The sequence below is a fragment of the Trypanosoma melophagium genome (assembly GCF_022059095.1).
Source record: "Trypanosoma melophagium isolate St. Kilda chromosome Unknown ctg26segment0, whole genome shotgun sequence".
In the NCBI taxonomy this organism is placed as follows: domain Eukaryota; phylum Euglenozoa; class Kinetoplastea; order Trypanosomatida; family Trypanosomatidae; genus Trypanosoma; species Trypanosoma melophagium.
In genome coordinates this window covers 692,522-711,991 of record NW_027125157.1, presented here as the reverse complement: position 1 = coordinate 711,991, position 19,470 = coordinate 692,522, and the positions used below count along the sequence as shown (strand labels likewise).

Sequence of the window (19,470 nt, the reverse complement as noted above, 5' to 3'; positions counted from 1 at the left end):
TTCTTCACCTTATCCACGTCCTCTGCGGACACTGTAATGCGTATGGGCTGCCATTCATCACCATTCTTTTCATCGTTGGCGACTGTGTACGCATACCAAGCACTCTCTCCCTTCTGTGGTAAGTGATGTACCACAGCGGCAAAGGATGTGCCGACGCAGCAGAACAACAACAGGAACAGTGCAATACACAGCAGCTGACGCATGGAGTACTTTGTCATTTCTTACTGTGGGTGTGTTTGTGTTGCTTTTCTAATAGCATACACAGTAAAAGAGAAAAAAAGAATGGAAACGAGTATAGAGAGATGCATGTATGTATATATAGATTACAGCAAAGGATCAAACACATGTATACATTGATAGTAATACTTTCAGAAACAACAATAACACGGTAAATGCAATATCAAGGTTTTCAGTAGGAATAGGAACAATGGTCCCTGTTGCATTCAAATCATCAAATCACAAAAGTTAAAGGACGCAACCAAAGAGAGATAATGTGCGCCCCACCATCATTCACAATGTGTCTATCGCATAGAATCCTTGAGAGAGACTTGGGGAGGGAAAACAAAGAGAAAAAGAGGAAAAAAGAAGAAAGAGATATAATAAACAATACAACAGAAACATCAGCACAGAAATAACTACAGAAAAACATAAACACAAAAACCTCTTACCCAGAAGTTTTTTTATTCAAAAAAAAAAAGAAATGCATCAACGAAAAAAATCCCAATGATAAAAACCCCAATTATATGTTTTTGTCCACACTGTCACCGTTCTCTCACCATATTTATGTGTGTACTCTCATGTATATGGCTACAAACAGTGGGACCCCGTAGAATCCTTATACAAAGAATCATTAATTTGCAGAAAATCAATATAAAATCATAGCAATAAATCATAAACAGTTAAAAATAATTTTCCAATGCAGCGAAGAAGACTGAAAAAAAGAAAACATCTTCAATGATAAAAAGCCGAAACAATTGTTTGTCTTTACCTGTCACTGTCGTAGTTCTCTGAACATATGTGCGTACTCTTGTGTGTATATGGCTACGAACAGTGTGATTTTCCAGAATGCAAATTTGATAATTATTTATTTTTAAAAAATCAATAAAATCATAGCAATAAATCATTAACAGTTAAAAATTTTTTTCAATGAAGAGTAGAGTTCTTATAAGAAAAAAGAAAAAGAAAAACGGCCAATGTATTGCGGTATATGGGGCTAAACTCAAAGGACCGTATTAAGCAAAAATGTTTATTATTATGAATATAGAGATCTCATGGAACCATCACAAAACCAATAGCACACACAAGAAATGCAAGAGGAACCATGTATGAGGCGGCGATGCTGCTGTCAGGAGCCACCATAACCATTATATTTGTATTTTTTGATTCTTCTTTTATTTGGCCCCCAGTTAACTTTTTCCCATTAACAGAACCGTCGAATATTGTTTGAGAAGACAGGTCATCGGTCCCAATAACAGTGCTTTGGGACTGTATTGTGTTCTCAGTGTTATTGGGTTTAGGTGTGGATGGAGAAGTAGTGGCATCAGCATGCTCAGTACTACGACGCTTTCTCGATGCAGGCTTTTTTCCTTTCTCTTCGGTACCTTGAGTCCCAGCATCGTGTTCTTGTGTTGTAGGATTGGACTGCTGAGAATTGGATATTCCAACAGGAGTTGAAGGAGAAGAATTTTTCTCTTCCTTTTGCTTATTAGGGGTCGTTTCAACCACAGTCTGTGCACTTTCGCCACTGATTGCTTCCGAATTAGTGCTCGAGTCGCTGTGTTCTTCCACCTTCGACACTTTATCTTCCTCCTCCTTCTTCCTCTCTTCCACGACCGCCTCAGGTTTGGGTTCAGGTATCTCAATTACTGTATAATTAATGGTGGGAGTTTGGGTTTCCTTTAACCCTGTGCACACTTCCTTGTATTCGGGGCAGACAATGGTACCCGTACTGAACACGTCACCCTCCAGTTTAATTACTTTGCCATCCTCTGTGCACTCAAGCCATTTTTCTTTGTCACTCTGGCCTTTGTACTGCACCTTCACTTTGCCATCCTCACACTTCACTTTTGCACAAATGCCTTTTACAGTGACTCCATTTCCCGTATTCCCCTCGTTGAACTCTGGTTCTTTCACATCCAAACACCGTGACATCTCGCTTACAATACTTCCAGGCATCAGTGTCTCATTACCAGTCTCGCACGTGGTCTCTTGAAACGGTTTGATGATGGGGCAGTTTTTCATCAAATCACTCCGTTCACCACTTTGGAAGTACTTGTACTCATCGGACATGCCACGCTTGTTCCTGTCGTCCTTGGTGCAAACGCCAAGAGCAAAACGGTCAGAGGTGCACTGCAGGGTCTTTTCATTTTCTTTGCAGAATATGTTGGAGTGCACCAGATTTGCTTCCGCAAGCTCCGTACACGATTTTTGAATGAACTCACATTTTGATTGATTCCCCCAACTCATCGGTTCTGCCATGTCAAAAATTGCAGTGTAGTAGGGCAAAGCATCAAATGCTGCAAGCGTTATTGCTGTGTAAAACATACCAGAGGATTCACCAGTGTATGGACTCATCAATTCATCCTTTGCGATGCGCCTCTCCCAATTGTCGGAAATAGAGTTGCCTTTATGATCCGAAATCATTCCCTTGATGTCTTGGCAGTTGTAGTGATTCTTCACCTTCTCCATCAAAGTGTTACTCGTCAACATTCTGGGCCACTTATTTTCGCCGTTTATAAAGATAGAGGTTCTATCTGTTTTCAGCTTTACATGCATTTCAAAGGAGCCAAACCCAAGTCCAATCGCAATTTCCCGTGCAGTCGAGCGAATATACTGTCTCGTGGCAACGATCTCCTTTGGGACGAACCTGATGACGACAGACGTCGGCCTCTTTTCGTCATCTTTAGAGCAAATACAAGTCTTCTCACGCCATGTCTGGGGAACCACGTAAACCACAAAGTCAGCATTATCTACACCTTTCTCTAAATGCTCTTCGGGAATATCGATCCCGTCGCATTTCCTTTTTAATGGACTATCTTTGTCATCTCTGAAGAAATCTGTCAATACCTTCAGTTTGCCCGTCACCGGTTTCACCATGAGGCGATCACTGTGTAATTTAATCGCTTCAGGCAAGACCTTCCGAAAAAGAATATTCATCTTCTCTGTTGTCATCTTATTTGCACCATTGCAGAATTGGTTGCCTTTCTTGGTTGTTGTTTCATTTTCAACCACTTCTTTGCATTCATTCATGATATTCTCCACAAATTTTGTATAGACGAAAATGCGGATGGGTTGCCAGTTACCCTCTTTCCCAGTAGTAGTACTGACGGCATACGTTTGTAAAGCACTTTTTCCTTTCTGTGGCAATTGATGCACAACACTAGCAGCAAAGCATCCGCAGGTGCAGTACAACAGGAACAGTGCAGCCCACAGCAATTGACGCATGGAGTACTTTGTCATTTCTTACTGTGAGTGAATGTGTGAGTTGCTTTTCTAATAGCATACACAATAAAAGAGGAAAAAAAGAATGGAAACGAGTATATATATATATATATAGGTTACATCAGAGAATCAAAGACATGTATACATTGACAGTAATACTTTCAGAAATAGAACAATAGTAGCTATGCCAAAAGTATAATGAGGTCAGATATCAATATCCCCTTGCGTGACACGTACCAATAGTATCAAAAACAATCAACTGTGGGCAGATTTGGTGTTTTATAGTGATTGTAACAAATACAGACATAATATTAGTAATAAGGAGTGCTGTACTGCCTTTAAACGAGTGGAAAGGGATAGAAAGAACCCATGGAAAGAGTGAATGATAACATGTGTTAGATCTGTCACTTGCATAGAGAAACACTGTTTAACTCATGATTAACTATCCATCAACTCCACTTTGTACACTATCTTGTTCATTTGTAATTCCAAGTACATCAGTGTGAGGGAAAACTGTTTCTATGGTTATTTGACTTTTCCATGGCTTCCACTTGATAACATATCTTTTTCGTTTGCCCATCAATGTCAGGAGCACACAAAGACAGTAAAAAAAAAATTATATGAATACCAGGAAAGCCATATAATAAAAGAAATGATTTACAACAGAGAACGGTAATTTTCTCACAATGTCATGCAAAGCAAACAGACACCCGTGTGTCGCAAGAGTTAGCAGCTTTACAAAGCTCACGTGGGGCCTTTGCTTATGTAAACCAGAATGAAGGGAAAGAATAATTATAATGTGCCTAGGTACAGACGTACAAACACAACGACCAATACACCTCCCTAACTTTACTGCCGCCATCGCTCTTATTCACACCCCAGTTAAGTCTCAAACAGGTGAGCCAAAGGGTTTCTCATTTGTCTTCAACGCGAGGAAAAGAAATGTGGTAGTGGTGGGTAATGAACGAAACAATAAAACAAAACATTACTTATTGTCATTTGCTTCCTTTATTATTATTTTCATCCTCTAAACATTTGTCTTGTTTTCCCCTTTTTTGTGCCATTCAGTTGGCACTTCAGTGGGTTATTTTATTTTTAATTTTTCTTTCCTTTTATTGGTATACACAGAACACTATGACTGTGTGTGGAGTGCTAACTGCCCCATGGCAATCAATGTAAAGTGGCAGCACAAAGAGAGAGAGAGAGAGACATCCCTCACATCACGCGAGCAAAGATAATGGCGACCGTTAAATATATTATTGGATGCAACAAAGCAGAAGATCACATTGTAAGCATTCAACTCATATTTGTTGTAAAGACTGGAGATGTTAACGTCAACAGATGAGGAATTTGGGGAACTACTCTTTTCTCACACACATACACATAATCTTGAACAGTGAAATACATCCGTGAAACACAAATAGCAAATGAAAAAAAAACTGTGTACATCCTTTCTGATGTCAATGCCGTAATAATTGCATCATAATTACCGATCAATGGTATCAGCAATACCAGCAGGATTACATATCGCAAGGTAGAGTTTATTTTCATTCAGTCGTTTTTGCTCACATAACACTCTAGTGGATTGATGTAGAAGTGGCGTGAGCGAAAAACCATTAACTCAATGATGATGCAGTGTCTGCTTAAGCAAGCAGTATGGTGTTCCCATGTTGATTGATACAAATACAACAATGGAAATAGTAATTCTACTCTCCTCGTGTCACGCAGCGAGAGAGAGAGAGAGAAAGAGGGAAATGTCTTTACGCAAGTATCTATCACAGCATAGTGCGGTGGTTTATTTCCCAGCAAACCACGCCGACACTTGACAAGTACGATGACTATGAGAGGCACACTTCTTGCATGACAACAAGCAACAAGAAAAAAAAAGAAAAATAGGAGCACCAAGAATTCGCATTCATTGCATTAGCACATTCATTTTCTCTGGAATCGTAAGATGGAAGAGGACCACATAAGGCAAAACAATTTTACGGTGCCCATTAAGGAACACGAGTCATAGAGTGAAATAAGCAAAAAAAAAGGTTTTTTCTCTTTCTTCTTACCTTAACCCGTGGATAATCAAAACTAATTTTCTCCATTCATATCCATTTGACCACAGAATTCCTTCAGAAACCCTTACTCATTCAACCCCCAATAATAATAAAAAAACCAGACCACCAGAAGTCTCTCCATCCTCAAAGGATGCAAGCAAAAAAAAGAAAAAGAAAAAGAAAACATCCAATAATAAATTGAAAAACCAAAAAAAGTCTTTTATTTTTATTCTACTTGTTACACAATGATCTCCCTCAAACTGAGAATCACGAACACATGCACACAAATATTATAACTGGTTGTACAGAACTTCTATTGCATTACTGTGTCGTTCGTAGTTCCCACGCAAAAATATTTTAGACAAAGCTTTTATAGGAGATGTAATTACATTTGCAGACCTCAGTTCTGCACTTCAATACGAAGCGGTTACGCGCACAGAAATAATAATAATAATAATAATAATAATAATAATAATAATAATAATAATAATAAAGCAAGTTTACTTAGCAGTCCTAAAACTCAGGGAAATACGGATACCTTCAAAAGAAGAAAACCAAGCAATACAAACGATGTAAAAGCACTTGCAATCATTGTGTTATCGCTTCCAATTGCAGAAAACTTTGAACGAATAGTATTGAGAGCAGCTTGATTAAGAGTGCAGTTACATTTATTCTTTTCACTATCATCCGCATCAGGAAAAAACCCAATTATATTGCTTACATTTAGAGTATTTTCAACGTCGAACACATCATAGTTTACGCTTGTGAAGTGTACCATTGGCGGCCTTCGCTTTTCCGAAAAGGACAGACTCTGTTCAAACACAATCACCTCATTCGGAGTCCCCGCCTTCAGGATGGACTCCGGGCAGTACAGTGAGTACTGCGGACCGATTTCAGACCAGAAGCGACCAAGATTAAAACCGTTAACAAACACAAAGCCCTTTCCGAACTCCCTCATGTCCAGCATCGTTCCTCCTCGCAGAGTCCCTGTAATATTCAGGAGCCCACGGTAAAATGTGCCGGGCTGCAGTGGAAGCGGTTTGACACTCTTCTCAGGAGTTATCTCCGCAATCTTTCTCCAATTCGCTTTAGAAATAAGGTCGTGCGTCATTGGTAGAGTGTAGATGGTGTACGACGATGGTTCTATATTCTCAGTATTATCCTCATGTTCACCACAAGTGATATCAGGTGCTGAAGCAAGTCCTTTCTGCACATCGCTTGGATGCTTCCACCAGTAGTTCATCCTCCCCATATTCTCCACCACAACCGTTATTGCACTGATGTGTCGCGGATTAGCAAGCGTGAGAGTTAGCGACGTACTATGTATATGTCCCTCGTACTCATCATCCATGTAGACAAGAGCGTAGTCGAGTGGTCGAAGGTTAATGTCATGCACTTTTTGGTTCACAGAAAACTGGTACGCGATATACCCGTACCCCAGCCCAACATTCTCCATCGACGGTGGCTGGGAAGACGCGTGCTGGACCACTTGCTTTGCAATCCGCTTCAAATTCTCCACACCCGCAAGAGATGCATACTCAGTCAACGTCACTGTTCCGTACTCCGCTAGTGGAGGTGGCTGCGGGATACTCGACTTCAGCGAAGGGTTAGGTACAAAAACTGCAAACACCCCACGAAGTGCATTGAACATTGGTGTAGGATGTCCACTCTGGTTAATCGGTGCACCGTAGTCGTAGCTTGTCGGTACAAATCCAACCTCATTGCTTCCACTCCAAAAACCAAAGTTCGTACCACCAAACTGCTGGTACATATTCATGTTCACTGGAGACTTACTGCTCTTTAACATTTTCATCGTGTTTAACATCACCTTCACGGGGTCACGTGCAAAGATCCCCTTCGTTCCCCAGTATGAGATCCATCCGACGTAATATTCACTGTTCATATTTGGTCCCTTGATCCCAGTCAGAGATTCGAATTGGTGCTGCACTTTCCACGCACGCGAGGCATCTTTTTCGTCGTTGTAGAAATCCACCGTTTGATATACACCAGGAATAGCCGATTGATACAAGTAGTCTGTCCCATTCCCATCTACTGAAAAGTGAATGACATTCGGTCCAAGAGCGGCACGCATCATGTCACGTATCGTTTCCAGGTACACCTTGTCACGCAAACCGGACATGCCGTGTTCATTTTCCACCTGTACCATCACTATCGGACCCCCGTTTTCATACAAATATGGTACAACCTTTGGTAGAAGGATGTTAAACCACTTTTGTACGGCTGCAATGAAAGCAGGATTCCTCGTGCGGACTTCCATTGGATCCTCACCCTTTAGAAGCCACCACGGCAGACCACCAAAGTCCCACTCCGCACAAATGTACGGACCAACACGCAGGATCAAAAGCAGACCCCTCTCTTGCGCAAGTTGTATGTATTTAAAAAGATCCCGGTCGCCCGTAAAATCACAGGTGTCTGGGTCATCTGGGCAATGAAAGTTCCACGCCACGTACGTCTCGACTGTATTCACTCCAGATGCAGCAATGGTGTCAAAGCGCTGCGGCCACTCTGCGGCAAGAGCACGGAAGTAGTGGAACCCACCGCTTATCACCTGAAACGGTTTGCCGTCACGGAGAAACGTTGACCCATTTTTGCTGATGGAGAAACTGCGTACCGCATTGCCCCTCGCGGCCACAACGCAAAGCAATGCCATTGCCAACACAAGAGAGCGCATCGACAATAGCCTCACAGATAACAGTTCAATGATCTCTAGCAATACACCCACAAACACAGAAGGAAAAGATAAAAGGAGGAAAAATAACAATCAGCAAGAGACAAAGGACATTGCAGAGAAACGTTATGAACACGACAGACGTATATCCAGACTTTCGCCATTTGTTCATTCGGTTGTCTGTTCAATCAAAACACACACACGCATGCACAAGACATCGTTGAAGGGGAGCCAGAATGTCACAAATAGTGTTCAACAGATAAAAGCCTTTTGAATATGCTCCCTGATTTTGTAAAGTTAAAAAAAAATAGAAAATAATGACGAGAAAATATTTTATGCTGTTCGAAGTAAATACATGTGACACATCTATGAATCATAACAGAGGGAAAAAAAAAACATCAACCATCGGTCTCTCTATTCTGCGAGATGAATCACAGAGCAGAACTTACAAATTAGCGGATTCAAATGTTCTTTCCTCGTCAGACCCCTCTGCATTAAGGGTCTAGGGGGTGAGTGAGGCAGTAAAGAACTAAAAAAAAAACCCAAACCCTTTCCAAGCATTCCCTCAGTGACTCTTCGTACGAAAATACCACAACGAAAAAGTGGAAGAAAAATAATGAGAGCAAAACACCCCAACACATCGCAAAAATACATAGACCGTTTGCAGGTGTATATTCTTTCCAGAAGGCTTCCATGTTACAAATATGCGCGGAATAGAACAACAACGTGGTATTCTCACACCACGCAAAGAGCACAGTGTTCCTGTAGAAAGATCAGCCACATGGGAAAGACCAATAACCTAAACATAATAGTATTTAAACATCCCCAAAAGCCACAATAACGACTAAAACAACATCACATGTGAAACCACAATATAAAGCGAAAGAGGGAAAAGAAAAAAAAAGACAACATGCTATAACTGTTGCAGCGAAACACTCAGCCAACATAACATCCGTGTGTAAAGGAAGAATGCTATGAAGCCAAATAAATATCTCATGGTCGTCGTCCACAGAGGGGACCAACAAATTAGAGCCGCTCATAATGATAATAAAAAATTATTCCCCATTTTTTTATTCCTTCAAAACCCCCAAAACAGTAGTTAGTTGGTAAAGTTGTTCATTCACGAGTATCCGCCCGATATTCACCACACAGTTTTAATTTTAGTTCTTTTAATAAAGAGAGAAACGAAACCTCAGAGGGCCCGTCCATCCACTGGGAATGTAGGCAAAGAAAAAAAATTGTTTCCATTACATTTTCAATTTGAAAAAAGAGTTGATTTCTCAAGTTGTATAGGGAGAGATTATCTGTACCTTTTCTGTTGAAGAAAAAAACACACACACACACAACATTAATTAAACATCTGGTGATATTTCTCTAGTTTTAGTATAGCGTCATTCTTTCCTATTATTTTCAGTTATTAATGCAGAAGGTTCGTTCACACTTATTCTTATGTCTCTTAACAAGATATATGTTTCAAACAAAGGAACAGATGCAGCGCATGCATTGCATCCAGCTCAGGGAAACAACATTATGGAAATGCCAAGTACAAGAACCAGAAATGGTATCTGAATAGAAATAGAGACAGTATCATCAGGGTCGCCCTTAACGTGAGACCGAATTTCTCCAACAATCCCAGAATCAATATTGCTGCGGTCCCTGGCCTTCCTACGCCTCGTGGAAGGTCTATCGTCATGGTTGGAAAGTTTGAGGTCGGTTGAATTGTTCAGTTCTGTACCAGGCGTAGAATTGCTGTGCGAGATAACATCATCAGGAAAAGAATTAGCACTCTGATAAAACGAATTTCTCTCTTCTGCAGGAGCTGGAGGGGTCTCTTGAGAGTTGATTGTAGCAACTGGTTCAACACTGGGTCCAGTTTTATTATCTTCTCCCGTGCCAGGTGTAAGAATTCTGTCCATGGTATCACCACCACCACCCTTAGGGTTAGCACGGGTCTCCATTAACTTGCTTTCCTCTCGAGAAGCCGGGGGACTACAATGCGTGGTAGTGCCAGTTCCCGGGCTAATACCGGCCAGAGTTGAGGCATTGATGGGTGTGGCATTATCCGCATTTCGTAGACTCAACACTGTAAAGAGGTAGTTCCCTCTCGGCACTTATGCCATGTGACAAAGTAGCAGGTTTGTGTCCATCCACTGTAGATGACTGCACGTGTTCATTAATCTCCAATTCTTCTTCCTTCTTGGGTTTCTGCAGAGAATACTTGGGTAGGGATCAAGTCTCGCTCTGCTCATTCTTTGTCTCAATAACATGTTAAGTCTTCGGTACCGCGTTCTCTTTAGAAAGCGTAGTTTCGCTGTGGCCCGGACGCTCTGCAGAAGGGACTTGGACTCCGTTTTGGGGTTGCACAGTGAACTCGGAAAAAACTGTTTGAGACAACTCGTCCTTGCTTTTTCCTTCTTCGTGCGTGGAATGTGATGCTACTGTTGTTTTTTCTTCATTTTTACTGGTTGCTTGTCTTTTATGCCCTTCTTTATTTTTTGGAACAACGAGACTGCTTCCATTGGCGGCAATGGTGCACACTTCATGGGAGTTGGGGGACTTGATGCCGCCACTCACGTATTTGCCTCCCTTCACTTTGATAGTTTTGCCGTCAGAACACAAGTGCCATTCATTGCTCCCTTGGTATTGAATACTGAAGGTATCGCCCTTACACTTCACCGCCACACACGTCCCACTCGAATTTTTCTGGATGCCGTACTTCTGCACGATTAGTGATTCACCGTCAAACACCAAGGTTGGACTCCCATCTCTGCACCACGTAGAAGTTCAGACAATTTCGTAGCACAAGACGTGGAAGTTTGAATAGACAAGCAGCTCTCATCTCTCTCTCTCTCTCTCTGATAGACTGGAAGATATAGAGTTGTAATCCGGAAAGAACTGCCGCTCCCAAGGGTTCATAGCAACAGCATCATCCAAGGTGTGCCCATTTCTGCAATACCCCATACTTGTACGGTCAGCTGTACATGCCCCAATGGATCTCTCGCAGTACAATGGACGGAAATGAACGTCACTGGCCTCCTGGCACTTCTTATACAGGAAGTTACAGCCGGATTTGTTTCCCCAACTAATTCGTTCTTACATTCCCCAGCGGACCTGATAGTACTTCATGTCCTCAAACGCACCCATTGTGAGTGCACTGTAGTACATACCAGCCTCGTTAAAATTCCAGGTGCTTATCAGTTCATTACGCGTGGTGCGTCGCTTCCGGTGGGAGTGATCAACCTCGTTATTCCCATCCTCCAACTCCATTCCTTCCAATGATGAACAGTCAAAGTACTTCTTCGCCGCCTCCTTCGTTTTTGTTGAGTTCACCACAACTGCTCTCTTGTTTTTGCACTTATTCACTGTTGTTGTAGTCATTTTAAGTGCCGTCATACGCTCATAGCTGAAGCCAAGGGCATATCCAATCACATGTGCTGTGGCGCGAACAACACTCCGCTCAAATACAATGTTCCTTGGAACAAGGTTCATGGCAGCAACAACAGGCCGTCCATCCTCAAGAACTGCACACGGAACAGCCCAAATATCATTTGAGTCTTTTGAGGGCCCAGCGGCAACGTACAGCAGCATATCCGCGTCGTGAACACCCTCGTTGGTGTGATCCTGTAGAACTGTGAAGTGAGAGCAAACAGTCGTTCTGAGATTAGGTACCTTGAAGGTAGTGTCCAACCGTTTAAGAAGGCGACGATCGCCGTGCAATTGAATTGCTGCAGGAAGAATCTGGTTCAGAAGTTTATTCTTCTTATCCTTACTCATGGCGTCGTTGTAGCGGCAAGAAACCCTGGTACCCGTAATATAACTTTTACGTTTTCGAAAATAGAACAGGATTTCTGATTATCGTCCAGGTCCAGTGATGAGACCTTGATGCGGATTGGTTTCCACTTCCCAGAGGATAACATAATGTATGTATGTTGAGATTGTTGATACTCTGCACTCGGTACTTCTCTCACCACTGTTACAGGTGTGCCACTTTTACACACAACATCATTGAAGATGCATCGTTGGGCGTCTGCCGCACGGGATACGACACTGCTGTAAATGAGCAGCAGCTCCGCAGTGTGGAGGTCCAGGCGCATCATGTTGTTTTTTGTAAAATAGCATTATTGTGATCAGTCAGATTGAGTCTGTGGATAAAACAATATAAGAGAGGGAAAGATATATATATATATATAGAACCGAATACAGTAAAACACAATGATGAACACAATTCCTTACTTTTACTGTCGTCATCTCTTTAATTCACAACCCAGTTAACTCACAAACAGGTGAGCCAAAAGGCTCCTCATTTCTCTTCAAGGCGAGGAAAAGAAGTGTGGTAGTGGGTAATGAAGAATGAAAAAACAATGTTGACGGTCTCCCAAACCTCAAATAAAAAGAAATCACCACTCAAATACCGAGTTCCTTCTTTTCCACTTGACCATAATTCTCAGTGCCTAGTACTACCGTGTTAATGATGTTTACACCATTGAGCAAGAATTAAAAAATAAAATAGTAATAATAAAGGAAGAAAATGACAATAAGTAGTATTATTTTCATCCTAGAATTAGTTGTCCTAATTTTACTTTTTTTTTCTGTGCTGTTCGGGTGGCACTTCAGTGAGGTATTTTATTTTTCTTTCTACTTTCCCTTTATTGGGGTAAAACTTATAAAGACACGAAAAATACAAACATAAAAAAAAACTATCACACAATCATATTATACTCTGTATACCGATAATGTGTCTCTCATCTCATTATCGCAGAGCACATCCTCAGATGTTATTTAAAGGGTTCTATAGAAGAGGGTACCTTTGATTGCTTGGGCACTCATGCTCTTGTAATATTTACTTCGTCAGCCGTTGTTTTTTATTTGTTTTGCTTTTCGTTGAAGCTCTGGATTTTCTTTTTCTTACATTATTGCCGTTCGCTTAAGAAACATGGCAGGCCACGAGAAACTTCGACCAGCACTTTTCTTCCCCACAACCCGTTGAAAGTTCTCCTTTTCCGTATTTTCTTCGCCAGGGCGAGCCCCCACCCACCCCGTTCCGCTCAGGAAACGGCGGCGAACCGCCTTCAGGTATGAATCGACCCGGCATTTCCCGGCAAAGCTCCTCTCGCGCCCTCGCGGGGGATCACCGGGCGAAAAGAGGGGAGAAGCCACATGGGACAACCGGGAAGGGGGAGTGGGGCATCTTTTGGGCCCACCCGGCAAAAAGAAGGGGCCCATAGTTGAGGCGGCTTGTTTCCTGCAGGCGGGCGCGGGGTGCCGCCGCTTTACGTTTCGGGGGGCCGCAAAGGGACGCCCAACCCTGCAGGCGAGACGCCGCGAAACAAGCCGAGGTGACGGGCGGACGGCGGCCCTTTTTTTTTTTATCGCTGGGGTGGGGGCTGATCTGGGTGGGGTTGTGGCGTGCGGGTCGGTTCCGTTACTGCGTGCATTTTTGTGTTGCCGTTGTTTCTCCGCTTTTAAATGCTTTTTTTTTTTTTTCTTGGAATGGATCGCGTGCTGATTTTTTTTTTTCGACGCACTGCTCTCGCAAATAAACTTTTCTCTTCACTAGGGATTGTATTTATTTAAAAGAAAAAAAACATGTGATTTTGATATCTTTTCTTGCTTATCCCTGCAAAGTCTCTAAGGCACATTTTTTTTTTTTTGTATGCGTGTTTTAATATTTGTTTTCTTGCTTTTATATCGATGGGAAAGGAAAATGTTCTTTTATTTTTTTTTTTTCATTAGTCCGTTTGATACCAGTAAAAATAATTCGTTATTTAGGTTTATTTTTATTTTTTTTTCCTTTAATAAATTAATCAATTAATTTATTATCATTATTATTATTATCATCATTATTATTATTATTATTATTATTATTATTATTATTATTATTATTATTATTATTATTATTATTATTATTATTATTATTATTATTATTATTATTATTATTATTATTATTATTATTATTATTATTATTATTATTATTATTATTATTATTATTATTATTATTATTATTATTATTATTATTATTATTATTATTATTATTATTATTATTATTATTATTATTATTATTATTATTATTATTATTATTATTATTATTATTATATTGCTACTCACCATGTAAAAGTCTGTTTGGACCATATAAATATATGGGTGTGTTTATTTATTTATTTATTTATTTATTTATTTATTTATTTATTTATTTATTTATTTAATTTATTTATTTATTTATTTATTTATTTATATCTTCCTTTATCTTATTAAGGTCAAGCAAAAAATGGACAAGGCACGACCGTTTGAGTTTGTGTACCGCCTCCCATCATCTACTGTTGAAGAATTGAGTTACAAGGAAGCTGTATATGACCGTCAGGTACTTCTGAATGAAACATGGCAGTCATACGCATTACGGAAAGGACGATCAGAAGAATTAGAAGAAGAGCACATCAAGTGGATTACTCGAACCTGGGATGACGAGGAAATTGCAAGAGAAAAACAACGTTCAGCCTTAGAAGAAACAGAACATCAATGGAAGTTGGAATGTGCTGAAAAAGAAAGAGAATTAAAAAGTAGACAAGAACGATCGTTAAGAACTATAGAAAAACTTATGGCTTTTGAAGAGCGTTCTTTCGCTAATAGAATACCCTGCCATCATAATTTGTACGTTGATTTTGATATTTTTCAACGGCAAAAATTTATTGGAGAACAGAATATTGTTTTCTTGGAAGAAAATATGTTGAGAATTTTCATTGAAGAGGCGGAGGATGGGATTTATTTTGGGCTTGGTTTGATTGGAGAATGTAATAAAATTATGTATTTGATGAGACTTCGGGACAGATTGTTAAAGGAAGAGGAAGAGAGACAGAGAATTGCCGAAGAAGAACGACGACGACTTGAAGAAGAAAAACGAAAAGAAGAACTAAGACAAAAAGAATTGGAAGAAGCTGAAAGACGCCGAAAAGAAGCTATGGAACAAGCCAAAATTCTTGAACGAAAAAGACGTGACGAGGAACGTCGCGCCAAGGCAAGATCTGAGAGGGAGAAAATAAGGCAACATCAGAGTGTTGTGGAAGTTATTGTAGCAACCGAAGAATCGTCTCCAAAGCCCATCGTGTCAAATGATATGACAGAGTTTATTGAACATACATTACCAGTTCCTGAGGATGTTACTCCACCTCATTCTGGTCAAAAATGTATAGTTTATTCTCAACCGAAGGGAGATAATGTTATTTCTCTAATTAAAAATACATCTAGTGTTTTAGCTGAGGCAGGTGATTGCTGTTATGTTATGAGTATTGATAAGGCAGTAATGAAATCGACTGTGATATGTGAAAATGGTTCTTTTTTTGGAGAAACAAATAATGATGAATCTCTTCGACTTTTGGGGAAAACAATCACTGAAAAGAATGCTATATCGATTTCTTCGGAAAAACTTCATGGAGCTAGAGTATTGTCTTTAGATGATTATTATTCTTCAAGGGTAGAATATGTTTCAAATAGTCGTACAAATGATAAATGTTTCTTATTTGATTCATCCTCCTCAAAAAATGATGAATCTATTGTTTTTTTACCATTATTAGTCTCTGAGTTTAATTATGCGCCCTATGTTTTTGCGGTTTCTCGCAAGGGTTCTGAAGGTTTTCAAACCAATGAAGTAAAAGAAGCTGCAAGGGTTGTATGGGAACTCAGTAATCTTGTTAATTTGTCTTTTGAAAAAGAAAGAAAGACTCAATTGTGTCAGCAGTGTGTTGAGTGGCTTATTACTGTTACCGGTTGTAATGATTGTTATATATCTTTACGAGAAAAAGAAAATGATGTAATGGTGTATGTAGCAGCTTCTCCATCAAACAATTTTATGATTGGAAAGAAACATTCTCTTATTGAAGAAAAAAATGGTGTTGGTGTTAGCTTTAATGCATGTGATGCAGCATCACGAGATGGAAATTGTATGGTATTTTGTATTGATGATATCAGTGATAGTTCTTGTATTCCATTTGAAAATCAAAAAGTCAAAACTTTTTCAGATGAAAATAAAACAGGGAGTTTGCTTTTGGGAACGATTACCGGTGAAGATGATAGTAAGGAATCCATCTCACTTGGTGTAGTTTTTATGGATTATCTTGGAACGGATAAGAAATTTACTGATTCTGAAAAGGAGATTTTTAAAACGGCTGTTCAAATGCTTGCAAATCTTCTTTTAAACCGCACAAATAATTCAACTTTGGGGGGACGTTTAAAAATCGAAGATGATATTAAAGAATTTTATTCCTCATCAATCATGTTTTTGAAATCTCTTTGGAGCCATACACTTAATACTCTCAATAGTATCACTCCCGGTCAGTTGTCAGAATTGGGCAAATATTTACATCCACCCCCTATTATTCCATTGGTTGTACAAGCTACACTTATTATTGCAATGGGATCAAAACCACAAAAGGTTGCAAAATGGGAAGATGCGCGGGAAAAAGTAACAAATAAACTTCTTGCAAAGATGACCGATTTTGATCCTACAGATCCGAAAAGAAGGAAAAAAGCTTTTTTTATTAGAGGGGGGAAAATGTTGAAGGGCTATGGAGTCAAGGATGTTTTTGAGAAAGGTTCTTATCCAACAAGTTGTTTTTTTTCCTGGACCTTCGCGGCGATTCTCTTGCGTAAACATGCTGATATGTTACGTAAAGCAAAATCCAAGAATGGAACCGCTCTTGTGTTTGAGTGTCATTCTTCAGTAGTCTCAGAAGAGGAGGAAGACGACAATAATGAGCCTGAGAGTGAATCAGAAGAGGAAATATAGGGAATATGGAAGCTATATGATGCCAGTAAAGGAAGAGGGAAAAATATAATAGCTGGTGAAGATTAGGTGAGTGAGGATTGTGAATTTATAGTCGCAAGGAAAAAAATATGTAAATGATGCTTGAGTATATATATATATACAATGTATACTTTTAAAAAATTTTCTTCTTAGAATTGTTTTGAATATAAAACTGAATGGAGGGTTTTTTTTTGTTTCTTTTGAAGGAATTTTTAAATATAGAAAGACGAATTTTTTATTTGGTAAACTGTACTGTCTTTTTTTTTTTTTATTTTCTTGCTTAAAAATTTTTTTTCTTATTCTCTCTTTCACCTCACTCATTTACTGTTTTCTTGGGATTATAGTATTTGCTGTTGTTGTCTGATAGGTACATATGCCTCCCAAAAGGCCTAAGCTGGAGCATCTTCATTTGGCTCCTGCTGAAAAGGCTGTATCGATAACAGACACCTTGACATTAGTTGTAAAGGGAGATGGTGGTCTTGAAATGCGGGTAAAGGAAAGTGGTATTGCATCTGGACCAACAGTTTGGGCTCAAGCAGCAGAAGAAAATAATGATGCAAACAATGTGCTTATGGATAAGATTAGATTTGAAGATTTACGCATCTGTGATGAACTTGGAAAAGGATCTCAGGGGAAAGTGAAACTTGCTCGACATATTCCAACAGGAAAGAAATACGCAGTTAAATACATTCAATTGGAGGGTGACACAGATGACATGCGTCAGGCACTTGAATCCGAGCTAAGGCAAGTGAAAGCCTTAATGCATAAGAATCTTGTTTACTCCTATGAGGCCTTTTTTACTGATGGGAGACTTTGTATTGTGCTGGAGTATATGGATGCTGGAAGCATGGCAGATGTTCTTAAACGGCACTCCCGAAATTTCAATGAGGAAATGCTGGCGTATGTAGCAAGAGAACTTCTCCAGGGTTTGGAGCACCTTCATGCCTCAAAAATGCTTCACCGTGATATAAAGCCCGTTAATGTTCTTGCAAATTCAGATGGAGAAGTTAAAATAGCGGATTTTGGAGTGGCTAAAAGGTTTTCTGGTGGTGATGTAGAAACATTGTCAGCTCAGGGCTCAGTTGTGTATATGAGCCCTGAACGAATAAATGGACAGCCGTATTCATTCAGCAGTGACATTTGGAGTGTTGGTTTAACGATAGCAGAATGTGCATTAGGAAAGTATCCTTTCAATTCAATGAAAAGCAATCTATTTGATCTTTTGCAGGCTATTGCTACAAGATCTGCAAAAATTGATTGGACTGCCGATGGTCGTGAGCACAGTCCTGAACTTATTGATTTTATCGATCAATGCCTTCGTCCAGCCGATTCTCGACCGACGGCAACAGAGTTGCTACAACACCCATTTATTCAAAAAGCGTCAAAATTAGACCCTGCTTGCGCTGGGAAGTGGTTTATTACTCAATCCTAACTCCATTTTTTTTTTTTTTTTTGGTGAGAATACGTGGGATCCCACCGCTGGTATATATATATATATATATATATATATATATATATATATATATATATAGAGAGAGAGAGAGAGAGAGAGAGAATGGGTGTGCAATACATTGGGAAACTGGTGTCTTGGGTTGGTGTTTTTTTTTTTTGTTGTTGTTTTCTTTCTTTATTTTTTTTCTCTTTTGCCTTTTGTTTTAATGGTTTGCGGGTATAAGGTTTCTCGTAACTCACTAGCTATAGAAAAATGCCACCAAAAGAAAGCAAACCCTCTAAAGGTGAAAAAGAGTTAGTAGATGAGGAGCAGCAACTCAATGATGAGATCGTGAAGATGAGTCTGCGTTTGTCTGCTTTAAAGGCACAGCATTCTAGTCGCCTCGAGGAGGTAGCATCTCTAAAACGTGATAGAGATGGACTATGGAGTTCTTGTGGAAAGTGTGAAGATGATCTGAATGCTGCGACCATGGATAGAGTAGATGTGTTGACAGATTTTGCGCGTCAGTACAAAAGTGAAGAAAATATCAAAGTCTTGGCGTGCATTCAGCTAGATACTTCCCTAAACCGACTTGAGGAAGAAAAACTCAGACTTGCGGATGAACTTAAAAATACGGAGGTGGAGTATGAAGAGGCTATCAGTACAATGAAAAAAGAGCATGATTCTCTTGTAGCGCGTATTAGTGAGATGGAAAAAGAATTTGCTGATATACTTGGGGACACACAGTTGAAAGGTATAAACGGTCACTCAACATCAAATGAGTAGGGCTGAGTGGGATATGTACACTAAATTATATATATATATATTTATTTATTTATTTATTTATTTATACCATACTATATTATATTTTATTATGTTGTTTCATTCTACTCTTGTAGTTATTGTGTGTTGTACTACTAATGTAGAATACGACCATGGTCCCTGGTACATGTTTTTTTTTTTCCTTTTTCGCTTTCCACATCTATCTACTATTACTACTACTACTACTACTACTACTACTACTACTACTACTACTAATACTATTGCTACTACTGTAACTATTAGG

The 19,470-nt window shown here is 39.6% G+C and overlaps 8 protein-coding genes across 10 annotated transcripts; 3 read left to right on the top strand and 5 right to left on the bottom strand.

The window, feature by feature from the left end:
• Positions 1–1,269: 1,269 nt before the first annotated feature.
• LSM04_005337 (uncharacterized protein) lies at positions 1,270–2,175 on the bottom strand (the record flags this gene model as incomplete). The annotated part of the gene is made up of 2 exons (XM_067338185.1): positions 1,270–1,751; positions 2,142–2,175. 2 exons carry the CDS (start codon positions 2,173–2,175, stop codon positions 1,270–1,272), a joined length of 516 nt encoding a protein of 171 aa, XP_067190789.1.
• Positions 2,176–6,009: 3,834 nt separating this feature from the next.
• On the bottom strand, positions 6,010–8,181 carry LSM04_006302 (Glycoside hydrolase 35; the record flags this gene model as incomplete). The annotated part of the gene is made up of 1 exon (XM_067338183.1): positions 6,010–8,181. One exon carries the CDS (start codon positions 8,179–8,181, stop codon positions 6,010–6,012), a length of 2,172 nt encoding a protein of 723 aa, XP_067190812.1.
• A 1,511-nt stretch (positions 8,182–9,692) lies between these two features.
• LSM04_007442 (uncharacterized protein) lies at positions 9,693–10,427 on the bottom strand (the record flags this gene model as incomplete). Of its 2 annotated transcripts, XM_067338182.1 has the most annotated exons (2): positions 9,693–10,279; positions 10,340–10,427. In XM_067338182.1, 2 exons carry the CDS (start codon positions 10,425–10,427, stop codon positions 9,693–9,695), a joined length of 675 nt encoding a protein of 224 aa, XP_067190844.1. The 2 variants fall into 2 exon arrangements, with proteins under 2 accessions (XP_067190844.1, XP_067190843.1); XM_067338181.1 differs by lacking the exon at positions 10,340–10,427 and having other exon boundaries at positions 9,693–10,136.
• Positions 10,428–10,446: 19 nt separating this feature from the next.
• Positions 10,447–11,139, bottom strand: LSM04_003899 (Peptidase M8; the record flags this gene model as incomplete). Its single annotated transcript, XM_067338180.1, has 2 exons — positions 10,447–10,943; positions 11,043–11,139. 2 exons carry the CDS (start codon positions 11,137–11,139, stop codon positions 10,447–10,449), a joined length of 594 nt encoding a protein of 197 aa, XP_067190735.1.
• A 132-nt stretch (positions 11,140–11,271) lies between these two features.
• On the bottom strand, positions 11,272–12,272 carry LSM04_002668 (the record flags this gene model as incomplete). Of its 2 annotated transcripts, XM_067338178.1 has the most annotated exons (2): positions 11,272–11,943; positions 11,985–12,272. In XM_067338178.1, the coding sequence occupies 2 exons, from the start codon at positions 12,270–12,272 to the stop codon at positions 11,272–11,274; spliced, it is 960 nt and encodes a 319-aa protein (XP_067190688.1). The 2 variants fall into 2 exon arrangements, with proteins under 2 accessions (XP_067190688.1, XP_067190689.1); XM_067338179.1 differs by lacking the exon at positions 11,272–11,943 and having other exon boundaries at positions 11,949–12,272.
• Positions 12,273–14,443: 2,171 nt separating this feature from the next.
• On the top strand, positions 14,444–16,954 carry LSM04_008454 (uncharacterized protein; the record flags this gene model as incomplete). The annotated part of the gene is made up of 1 exon (XM_067338177.1): positions 14,444–16,954. One exon carries the CDS (start codon positions 14,444–14,446, stop codon positions 16,952–16,954), a length of 2,511 nt encoding a protein of 836 aa, XP_067190878.1.
• A 391-nt stretch (positions 16,955–17,345) lies between these two features.
• On the top strand, positions 17,346–18,404 carry LSM04_001841 (Protein kinase domain; the record flags this gene model as incomplete). Its single annotated transcript, XM_067338176.1, has 1 exon — positions 17,346–18,404. The coding sequence occupies one exon, from the start codon at positions 17,346–17,348 to the stop codon at positions 18,402–18,404; it is 1,059 nt and encodes a 352-aa protein (XP_067190655.1).
• A 273-nt stretch (positions 18,405–18,677) lies between these two features.
• LSM04_007964 (uncharacterized protein) lies at positions 18,678–19,190 on the top strand (the record flags this gene model as incomplete). The annotated part of the gene is made up of 1 exon (XM_067338175.1): positions 18,678–19,190. The coding sequence occupies one exon, from the start codon at positions 18,678–18,680 to the stop codon at positions 19,188–19,190; it is 513 nt and encodes a 170-aa protein (XP_067190859.1).
• Positions 19,191–19,470: the final 280 nt, after the last annotated feature.